Here is a 12,077-nt window from a genome sequence, read left to right on the forward strand (position 1 = left end):
AAAATTAGTTAAATCCAAAATGTCGAAGATGTTAAGTAAAGAGGTTTTTCTTCGCACTTTAGTTGTGCAAAAGGAAGACCCTTGAGTGACTGAGAACAGTTAGAAGTATCTGGGAATGTTGACAACTAAATCATATTCTAACTGGTGTGAAGTGCAAAATATTCATTTTTTTGCGCTATGCAGAAGAAAATTATATAGATTGAATCAATGGAGTCCAATCAAAGGTGCTGGCATGAATGTTCATGTCACATTTGTACGATGCTGCGCATTGGAGCATGCAAAGAATTTATATTCAGTCTCTGGTGAACAAGGATATTTTTCAGATTGAAGGAGTGCATGGAGAATGCAAGCGAAGGCACAGTAAGTATTTCAGACCACAAGGAGAACTGACCTTTCATCCCAGTGTTTCACTATGTTTTGTGCAGACACTGAGACTCATTCTACTCAGATATTCTAGATATTCGACTCAAGCAGGCGAGAGCCAAATAATCCACACAGAAGTAGAGAAAGAAACTGAACAATTTGATCTGTAACGAGCACATTAGAGTGAAGGAGGAATAAGGGGAGGAACCAGTTGTAATGCAACGTTAAAATATTTTCTAGCACTGAAAGGCCGAGTGAGAAACGTTGCCACTGATATGCTCTTAGTAAAGCTTCAGAAGATAAGGGGAGTCGAGAGAAAGAGTTTACAGAAGTATATAGCAATGTAGTCCAAGAACAAAACTGATATTTCTAACAACTAATTCTGAAGAACAGGTTCAGATCAAGGGACAAGTGGAGAGAGGTGTGGGGGAGGGGGAAGAGAGCAAGAGAGAGAGAGAGAGAGAGAGAGAGAGAAAGAGAATTCGAAATAACAAAGATGTAGAATAAAATAAGTAAAATTAAAAGGGGGAAAAAAAACGGTCGCACCTGAGTAAGAAAACAAACGTAAATTTGCATATAAACTTGGCACAAAAACTTCCTTGCTTCCGTGAGAATGGCAATGTACCCCATCATACCTGTGAATATCCTCCTCCTCCTCCTCTTATTCAACAAGTTTCTATAGCTGATATCAAGTTATACATATCTCTGCAAGAAGCAACCAGTGTTCCAGGGAACAATCTAACAGCTAGAGATCCAGTGCATACACAGCTTTTTCCTGCTCCCTGGGATGATGAACACATGCTGAGCAACAGACAAGATCAGACATTACCCACAGTTTCCATGAAAAAAAAACCCTTTTTTAGGCGGGTAACATTTAGATGATTATATAACTTATTCCATCATTAACAACATCTTGAGAGAAGCCACAACATAATGTGTTAGTGAAGTTTGCCTCTTTCAAGATACACTTGCACAATATCTTACAATTCAATTAAAAACAGCAAATGCTGAAAGAAGTCTACAGACCAAGGAACTTCTCTGTAGAAGGAAACAGCTGGTTTTCTGGTCTGTGACCCTTCATTAGAGTTGGCTGTTCAAGTCTAGCATCTGCTATATTTTGCTTGCACCTTGAAAGTCTAATGTTACGTAAATGTTAATTTATGTAATTTTACATAGTATCAGAATCATAAAATGACTTTCTTGGTGTCAGTCTCCTATTACACATGAAATCTCTTGTACATCGTAACACACCAGGATCAGTTATTAATATTGAACTTGACAAATGAGTAAATTCAAAATTTCTAATGGCCCTCCAAGGTAATGACCAAGTAAAGCAGCACTCTTGTGTATAGAATTTCTAAGGAAATTTAAATATACATCAAACAATTTTCATAAGGAGATGTCAAATTTCAGTGGAACTTTAGAACAATATCGATAAGCTATAAAATAAAATCCTGAAGAATCAGGAAATAAAGCTAAATGAGATCAGAGATAATGGGAACTGCAGATGCTGGAGATTCCAAGATAATAAAATGTGAGGCTGGATGAACACAGCAGGCCAAGCAGCATCTCAGGAGCACAAAAGCTGACGTTTCGGGCCTAGACCCTTCATCAGAGAGCCCTCTGATGAAGGGTCTAGGCCCGAAACGTCAGCTTTTGTGCTCCTGAGATGCTGCTTGGCCTGCTGTGTTCATCCAGCCTCACATTTTATTATCAATAAAGCTAAATACACAGTTTACTGCTATGTGGACTAATTTAGCCAAGGGTCATTGCAGAGTTTGTCTTATTTAAAGGACAGGTACATGGATGGGCAGGGAGCAAATGGACACAGAGCTTTAGAAAATAGATGACAGGTTAGACAGAGGATCTTGATCGGTGCAGGCTTGGAGGGCCGAAAGGCCTGTTCCTGTGCTGTAATTTTCTTTGTTCTTTGTTTTTTTAAACCCAGCTACAACAGCAATGCTTCCATAGACATACATGATCTCTGAGCTCTTATGACGTGTTATCTGCTGGCCATCTTGACTTATCATAGACAAGGCAGAATTCCAGAGCTCATCTAACATTTTGTCTTTCTGCCAACAACATTCAGGTAACAACAAACAAGTAAAGAATGCAAGATCAAAGTTATTATAAAACTTCAAAGTATGCATGAACATTTACAAAAGGAGGTGGAAAGTGGAGGATCATCAGGGCTGCTCTTCTGCTACTCTAGGGGTGGAGAGTTGCATGTGACTGGGCACAGTTCTTAAAAAGCTATCCAACTTCCACTGAATTGCTGACTTTGTTTTTTCTCTGTATCCGGACAGCACTCAATGGAATTAACTTCCTGATTTCCTTTACCACAATTTCTTTGGTTTCATGGTAGAGCGGTCAGGAGCCACAATAGCCAGAAATGTCACTCAGTGGGTAATAATCAAAACATGCTGAAAGAGGAGAAAACCTAGCATTTATTTCTCAGTGCTTCTTGTAGTCAGGTAAAAAACACATTATTGGAATAATAAATGGTAAAGTTAAAACTGTGTTATGACAAAACAGCATTAAATCGAGGACTATCTGCATGGTGAAACTTTATTCTGCAGGCGTTTCCACATTCGAGTCCACAAAGTTAACTGAAAGAATCAGACCATCAATGACTTTAGCGAAACCAAAAAAAAAACGTTTATTTGGCTTTTCCTTCACACCTTCCTTGTTTTTCTTGAAACTTTTGTTTAGAATTCTGTCCCAATTATGTTGTAGCTTCAAATCAGGCAGATAATGAAAGTTTAAAACAAATAAAATCAGCAGTAGAATGATAACAGTTGTTCTCTCCCTGTAACTGGACACACTGGCAAAATGGTATAACAGCCACTATTTGACAGATATCATTATACTTGTAATGTAATTGAAAGTGATATTGAAGTGATTACCAATTACCCACTTGAAGACAACCCTGACAGCCAATTTAAATAAGTTGTTAACCCTTTAAAATAAATTAATTGAATGGAGGTGGGCCAAATATATCAAATATCAGTGGGAGAACATTTAGAGTGCAGTGATCATTGGAATCATAAGGTTTAAAATGATGATGGAAAAATGAGAATGGCTCATCAAGAGTAAGAACAGTCAAATGACAGAGGACAGAATTGGGCTGGATCGACAAGACTTGAAGGCTAGTGGAAAAAGCTGTAACTGAACAATGGGACCGTCAGAAAGGAAATGGTTCAAGTACAATTCTCATATATCCTCAATGGGAAAGGGAAAACAAACAAATCCGGAGCTCCCTGCACGACAAAGGAAATACCGATTAAGTTAAAGAATGAAAAGTGTGAATGTGACCAGTGTCAGTATTAAATACAATTGAAAGCCAAGCTGAACACTGAACATTCAGAAGCGAGATGAAAAGGCAAGCAAAGAGAGACGAAGACAAGACAAAGAGCTAACGAGAAATCCCAAAGTCTGACTGTAGCAACAGAAACAGTAAAACGTTTGTAAAAGAATGAGTAGGGACAATTAGGGACCAAAGAGAAGATTATAAATTTGGTGGAAAGAGGTGTGAAATTAATTCTTTCATCTGTCTTTACCTGGGTGGCAGATGGCAACTTCCCAGGCTGAGGTGATACAGAAGGAAACTCAGTCACTAGAATAATTTCCAACTGATTAAAAAGGAAGTCTTGAATAAGCTGTCAGCACTTAGGGTTGACAACATTCTGGAACTGAATGAGATGCATCCAAGAAGATGGAAGGAAGTGAAAGAAGAATTGCAGGGGCACTAGCAATGCCTTTCCCAGACGTGGGAGTACTGTCAGAAGTTTGCAGAATTGCAAATTATTCCTAGAGACAAAAAATTGTAATGGCTAGCACAGAAATTATAGTTCTCCTTGCTTAACTTTGGTGGTGGAGGAACTACTGGAAGCAATTACTTGGGATGGAGTTAACCATCATATGGAAGCGTCAGCATGGATTTATAAAGGAAAGTTATGTCTAACCACATTGGAGATGTTTTCTTGAAGAGTTAACAGAAAGGGGTGATGTGGTATCCATATGCTTGCAAAAGATGTTTGATACAGTCTCACACAATAGCCTTGGGAGACAGTTATAGTTGATGGATTAAAAATAGCAACAGGGATACAAAACTGACTGAGTGATAGGAAACGGTGAGTAATGGTTAATAGATATTTTTCAGGTTGGAGGAAGGTTTGTAGTGAGGTTCCCCAGGGGTTATTAATGGGATGGCAATGGATTTTGTGTACATAGAGTTTGGAAGATGGGGTCAATTTCAAAGTTTGTGGCTATGGTTAACCTGGGAGCATTGCAAACTGCAAGCAACACAGCGTCAAACTCCAAAAGGGCAGAGACAAGTTTGGTGGAGTGGGCAGACAGGTGGCAGAAGAAATTCAATGCTGGGAAGTGCAATGTGATATAACTTGGTTGAAAGAACAGGGAGAGATGGTATAAAATAAAGGGACTATTCTAAAGGCTGTGCAGGAGCAGAGAGACCTGGTGTATATGTGCATACTTCATTAAAGGTGGCAGGTCGGGTAAAGAGAGAGAGACAGATGGCTGTTAATGAAACATATAGTGGTTTAGACTTCATTCAAAGGTGTCGCAGTGGCATGATACAATGTCACTGAAGTAGCAATCCAAAACCTCAGTCTAATGTTCAAAGGGCTCTAGAGATAGGGCTGGATAGTGGGATTAGCTGTGTAGCTCTCCGGGGTGCTAGTACAGACATGATGGGTTGAAAGGCCTCCTTCTGTCCTGTAAAATTCTATGACATGGGTTTGAATGCCACCAGGGCAGATGGTGAAATTTGAACATAATTTACAAAAGAAATCTGGTATTTAAAAAATGCTTGTCTCATAGCAACTCTATAACTAAGTAAGTTATTGTAAAAACCCTGCTGTTCCACTATTGCCTTTCAGTAAAGGAAGTCTGCCATCCTTTCCTAGTCTAGACTATGTGACTCCAAAACCGTAGCAACATGGGTCACTCTAAATGTCCCCTGGGGCATCAGAGATGGAGAGAAGTGTAGGAGGTTGAGGGGTGACCTTACAGCGGTATATATGGTCATGAGGGGCATGGATAAGGATACAGCAAGGGACTTTTCCCTAGGTTGGAGTGTTCAAAACTAGGGGGCATATTTTTAAGGTGAGAGGAGAAAGTTTTGAAAAGGGCACGTGGGGCTTTTTCTTTTACAGAGAATGGTTCCTGCGTGGAATGACCAGCCAGAGGAAGTTTTGGATGCAGGTACAGTTACATCATTTAAAAGACATTTGAATAAGGTAAATGAACAGGAAAGTTTTTGAGGTTTGTGTGCAAAACATAGGCAAGTGGGACTAGTTTAGTTTGGGAAAATGGTTAGTGCAGACGAGTTGGACCGAAGGGTCTGTTTCTATGCCATATGACTATGACAATGGCTAGGAGTTTAAGCTATCTAAGACACTAGTTAGACCTCAGCTGGAGTACTGAGTACAGTTCTAGCTCCCACACTTTCTAAAGGATGTGAACATATTCTACATATTTTCAGAAGAGGTTTACAAGAATGGCTCCAGAGATGACACACTTTAATAATGATGCTACGTGGTTTTCCTTCGAGAGGAAAAGGCTAACATGAATCTTATAAAAGGTTTCAAAATCATGATAGGTCTAGGCAGTGTAGATAGAGTCAAACTGTTCCCATTTGTTATCAGATTGAGAGCAGGAGGGCACAGTTTTAAAGTGCTTTTCAAAAGAAGCAAATGTGAGGTGACAAAACACTTTGTGCAAATGTATAATGTTGGATAATGACACCAAGACAGAATGAATAGAGAGCTGATGGTCAGATGATGGGCCAAATGGCTTCTTTCTGCAATGTAACTGTTCTGTGATTCTGACATAGTGGGGATGTTTGCTGATGATTACACAATGACCAGCACCATTTGCAGCTCCACTGATAATGAAGCAGGTTTATACCAAATGTAGCAAGGCCTGCACAATATCCAGATTTGCAGTGACAACTGGGAAGTAATATTTGCATTACACAAGTAACAGAAACGAGCATCTTGAGTAAGAGAATTTAACCATTGCTCCTTGATATTCAATAGCATTACTATTGTATCTTCCATGATTGACATAATGTGGATTACCATTGACCAAAAACTGTATTGGACTAACCATATAAATACACTTTGTATTTATGTGGTTAGTCCAATTTAGTTTTTGGTCAGTTTTTTTTGTCTAAGCCAGGGGTGTGACGGAATATTCCCTACATGTCTGGGTATATGCAGCTCCAAAAAATACCCAAGAAGCAGATGCATAAGGCATCACAACTACTTGGAAGAGACAGGATGGGCTAGTGATCATCTGTCTTTTTTTTATTGTTGGAAGAATAACAGAATAGAGAAGGTATTGAGGTCAAGATAGCATATAATATTGGCCAATGTGGCTTCAAAGATAATTGCTTAGAAATTCATACATCCAAATTTGCTGATTAAACAAAGTTAGGTGGCATCATGGACAGGAGAAGATAACATAAAACTACAAAGGGATATTGCCAGAGTGAATGGGCAAAATTGTGGCAGATGGAGTTCAATGTTAGTAAGTATGAGATTATTCATTTTGTAACAAAAAATGATAGTTGACAGTGTTTTCTATACAGAATGGAGTTAAATGCAATGGATGTCCATAGATACTTGAGGTTCAGATACATATACCTTTAAAATGTCACAAACAGGTGCAGAAAGTAATCTAGAAAGCTAATGGAATGCTAGGCATTATATCTAGAGAGCTGGAGCACAAGGATGCAGAAGTTATACTGCAGTTATACAAAACCCTGGTTACACCCCACTTGGAGTACTGTGAGCAGATCTAGACAGCATATCTTAGGAAGGACATACTGACCTTGGAGACAGTACAACGTAAGTTTATAAAAGTAATAACAGGACTTCAGGGATTAAGTTAACAGCAGAGATTATACAAATTAGGCCTGTTTTCTCTGGAATTTAGACGGTTAAGGGGTGACTGGATCAAAGTCTTCAAGATTTAATGGGAAAAGACAGATACAAATAAACTATTTCCATTGTTGAGGATTCTGGAATGAGGAGGCATAGTTGGAGAATTAGGGCCAGACCATTCAGGTCAGATGGTAGGAAGTACTTCTATGTACAAAGATGTTTGGAACTCCCTTCCACAATGGCAGTGGATGTTAGTTCATTTTAAATCTGAGATCGATAAATTATTATGAAGCAAATGTATTAAGGCGTGTGGACCAAAGGAATTAGGCCACAAGCCAGCGAGGCTGAATGGCAGAACAGGCTTGAGGGGCTGAATGGCCGACTCCTGTTTCAATATTCCAAAGCAGTGATTGCTCTGGTGAAAACTGGGCTGAAGGGATCTAATACAGCGAAGAAATAAACAGGCATGTAAGCTGGGAGGAAGCAACATATTTAAATACCTTAGTGTATAAAAGAAAACTGGGAGTGGGATGTTAGTATGAACAGCTGGAACTGACTATTGTATCTTTTGCTTTTAAGTAGCTCCATTATCATTGATTGAATTCTCATACAGATTATTTTTGGTAAATCTGTGTGCTTGGCAATCCCTAAGAATAAGCTCTGAACTCACTAAATAAGGCTGTGCTCATACGGAGAATGGGCGTGCAATTCTACTGGACAAACAAAGTTCTGCATTTGCAGTATTTGGGCAGTCCAGTTTGAAAATTGTTCGTTTCAGTGGGATTTCTATATGAGCCTGACTCTCAGTTAACGGGGGACAAATGCAACACATGGAACTATTGAATGCAAGTGAACTATTCCATCTATTAGAAGGTCAGGTGAATCTTATTTACTGAAATGGACAAAACTCGATTCATTGCTTGAATTGATGTCAATCAAAATGTTCTAGCCATCATACACTCTGGCTTAAGGAATGCAGGAGGAAAGTAAATTTGTGAAAATATATAATTGTTATATCTCAGTATCTCATTCCAATTCTCACAAATATCGTTAAAGACTTAGGAATTCTTGTACAAACGATTTAGATATGAAGAGTGATTTCAAGCTAATTAGTTTGTTACACCTATTGAAAAGTCCCATCTTGAAATATCTTTAAATGATGTGTAGCGTCAAAGACATGATCGTGTCCTTCAGCAATACAATGCATTAATTCACAATTGTCTTTACCTGTTTTGATGTCTGCGCTGATTTCATATCTATTTTGAAATCGAAATCAAGGAAAAGCAAAAGAAAAGTTACATCATTATAATACAAGAACCAGTGAGAGCCAAGTCATTTAATAATTTACTTGCAGGTTATACATAATAATTACAAGTCATATTACATTGTGATAAAAATATTCAGGTCTTAATTTCCAATGTCAATTTTAAAATGTTGCCCATTTATAGTGGGATTTGACTTCACACTTTGTTGCAGAGACCATGTCATACTGGGCTATTATTGTTGCTAAGGAAACCTGATTGGCCATATTTCCTTGGCAAGTTATAGTATAGCACCACTTACTGAGTTGATCAAATTATAAGTTTATGAACATCACACATAATTTTGATATTTATGAAGTTAGAGAATTCACTTTATAATTCTTAAATTCAAAGATAGAATTACTTATATTAAGCTTTACAACTTCAACATATATCACTGTCACAATTAAATATTTTTAAAGCTTAAAAACAGTAAGTTTAATGTATAAACATACTATTGATGAACTAATAATTTGGATGACAAAAACTATGAGTTAAAGCTTATCATTGTAATTCACTTAAAAATATCTATTTCAACTATATACTTCCCAGAAAGCATCCAGGAGTTCCACTGAACAGTAACCCAGCTCTTACTTGGAAGAATTAGTGAATAGAGAAGCATTTGATTCTCCCTTCTCTAACTGCTCTCCTTCCCCGAACAAAAAAAAAATTTTTAGAAAACTTTACCATATTTTAACAAATTCAGAATGAGAATATATGGGTTACATTAGAAAATGGAAAGAATACTTCTGGCATGAACTCATCAATTGCTCTGCTGAACTGACATTATGGGAAATGTTATGGAAAGGGAACGCTCGCTACAGAAAATGATCACATAAAAATGCTTCTTCTCAAACTAAACCAAGTTGATTCGCTACAAAGTACTAGTAATTCTAATGCATATTTCATTTGTATTTCAAAGGCAAGGACAACAGGTGTATTTAGATCATCATCGCTCCAATCAGGTTGCATACCAAAAGTCTGAAATTCTCTACCAAACAGTTTCTGAGAGTACATCCACTACATGGTTCAAGATGAAGAATACCCTCTTCTCCAAGGGAATCAGGGCTGGGCAATAAATATCAAGTTAATCAACATCCTCACTTTCAAAGGAAAGGTTTTTTTAAAAGAAAAACATTAAAAAAATATTCAGGGAAACAAAAATCCCCCTCAATTGTCACAATCCAAGAACTTTTAGATAGAGTTGTACTTCCAAGAGTTAATTTTAATAAAGTACTGATCTAGTATCTTTTCTGCATCATTAGGCTTATTCAAATAGTGATGAACTGCAAAATAAATACCAAAGGAACTAGACAAAAGATCAGAATGTAACTAATCACAGTACAAGCAACAGAGAGAGGGAGATAGGAGGAGACAGACCAAGGGTGTGTATGTGGGTGTTTGTGCACATGCGCGTGCGAGAGAGAGAAAAAAAAGAGAGGGAGGGTGGGAGAGAAGACAAGAAGACCACCTCATCATTCAAATTAATTTCTAAAATTAATGAAATGCACTAAGCAGAATTGGAGTGCACCAGAAATTGCTTCCAAATACCAGGAATATGTTGATTAGCTAGAACTCCAAAACATTGTCAGATGATTGCCTTAAATCATAAATTTACAAATGTGAGTAATTTCAAAGGATGTGTTGCAGAAACTGTTAAAATTGAAATTATTAACTTTGCTTGGTTAAAGTATCAAGAGATAAGGAAATAGAGCTGACATACAAATCCACAGCTGCAACTGGTCAATGACAGATCAGGCTGACAAGGGGCTGTTTGTGTTTCACAGTAACTGAAATCAACCAGAGTCTGCAAAGTTCAGAATGCAACTGGAAAACGCATGATCTGTCCAGTACGCTTAGAAAATGAAAAATTAACGTTTTGACATTTTTTTAAGTGGAGTTGCTTACACAATCCCATACTTTCCTGCTTTTTAATGGTGCCACGAGAGGGCAGCAAAAGAAAGGCAAAATTATTTTCCATGCATCTTAGCTTTAACACTTTTGAATCTCCACAATCAAGTTTGTAATAACTTTACATTAGGAAAAGATTTATTTGGTATAAAAGTCAGAATCACTTGTGTTTCATTTACTTAAAGAACAGATAACAGAACAGAAATTTGGGTGAACTTAAGGTTCATTTCCTGCAACTGTAAGGTGAGGCCTGAGGTACTCCCCAATACTGGGCTTCTAGCCAATTTCAATCATGGAAACTGAGGAAACTGTGCTAGGGAGTGGCAGTCTGTGTTCTTTAAATCTGTAGTTGGCAGAAGGACGGGAAACAGCAGATCGGGAACTAGTAGAGATACGAGTTTGGGGATGGAACACAGGAATCAGGGACAGGGAATGGGCAGATGAACAAATATCAACATTTGGGAAATCAGAAGCCAGGATGAGGGTTGATAAAGCAGCCCCACTAGGTTCTTTAAGACGGATTGCCCCAGAGATCTCTCCTTTCTCTGGCTTGATACTAAGAAAAACAAATCTCAAAATATTTTCTCTTTGGTGACATAAATCCCAAGGTCTGGTTTTAGCTCAAGGTTTATGGAAGGGGTCACTTCAAATGAAAATCATATTCCACATGTTCAAATTCTCGCCCTTTCCTTCAGCTATAAAGTGGACCGTCCACAACTAGCTGGATATTTCCATGCACTTCTGTCTGCCCTGTTGAAGTGCATTGTGATAACTGCTGCCTGTAAGATATGCACATTATAAGCTATTTAAAGATCTGTAGCTCGGGTTGTGGGTGAGGTTGTTGACTTGCTCGCTAAGCTGGCTTGTTCTCGTTCAGACGTTTCGTCACCATGCCAGGAGACACCATCAGTGCAGCCTCTGATGAAGCGACATTATTCTACTCCGCTTGGAATTTATACTGTTTGGTCCATTATGGTGCATAGTGTCGTTAATGTCTCAACAAGAACAAGCCAGCTCGGTGAGCAAGTTAACAACTTTAGTATAAGCTATTATTTGATCCTTTCATTCACTATATTTTGTGGGATATTATTCACTGTAAATTGCTGCTACTGTTTCCCACATTACAACAGTAATGAGGCTTCAAATCTATTTCATTGGCAATTGCAGGATTGGTGGTATCTTGAATTCATCAAAATGCACTATTTAAGACCATAAGATTAAGTTGGCCATTTAGCTGGGCAAGTCTGCTCGACGATTCAATGTGATCATGGCTGATCTGGTATCCCTGAAATTCACTTCACTGCCTTTCCACATACTCCTTAATTACATTGCTGGTTAAAGGTCTTCTATCTCAGCCTTGAATATGCTCGACAACTGAGGCTCAGCAACTATTCTCATTAAAGAATTCCACAGATTCACTACGCTTAGAAGAAATTCCTTCTCATCTGTGCCTTAAATGGATGACCTCTTATTCTGAGATTACATCCTCTGATCCTCAACAGTCTCACAAGGGGAAACAACCTCTCTGCATTTACCTTATTAAACCCCTTAATACTTTTATGTATTTCAACAAAGTCTCATTATTCTAAAC

The 12,077-nt window shown here is 38.1% G+C and overlaps 1 protein-coding gene across 9 annotated transcripts in view; it reads right to left on the reverse strand.

The window, feature by feature from the left end:
- rai14 (retinoic acid induced 14) overlaps positions 1 to 12,077 on the reverse strand; it is a 284,292-nt gene that overhangs the window by 30,373 nt on the left and 241,842 nt on the right. For all 9 annotated transcript variants that reach the window (XM_048528516.1, XM_048528531.1, XM_048528523.1 and 6 more), the window contains one exon: positions 8,502 to 8,530. In XM_048528516.1, the coding sequence (XP_048384473.1) occupies positions 8,502 to 8,530 (29 nt within the window). The remainder of the gene's footprint in view (positions 1 to 8,501; positions 8,531 to 12,077) is intronic.

This window comes from Stegostoma tigrinum, chromosome 1 (assembly GCF_030684315.1).
Source record: "Stegostoma tigrinum isolate sSteTig4 chromosome 1, sSteTig4.hap1, whole genome shotgun sequence".
Taxonomy (NCBI): domain Eukaryota; kingdom Metazoa; phylum Chordata; class Chondrichthyes; order Orectolobiformes; family Stegostomatidae; genus Stegostoma; species Stegostoma tigrinum.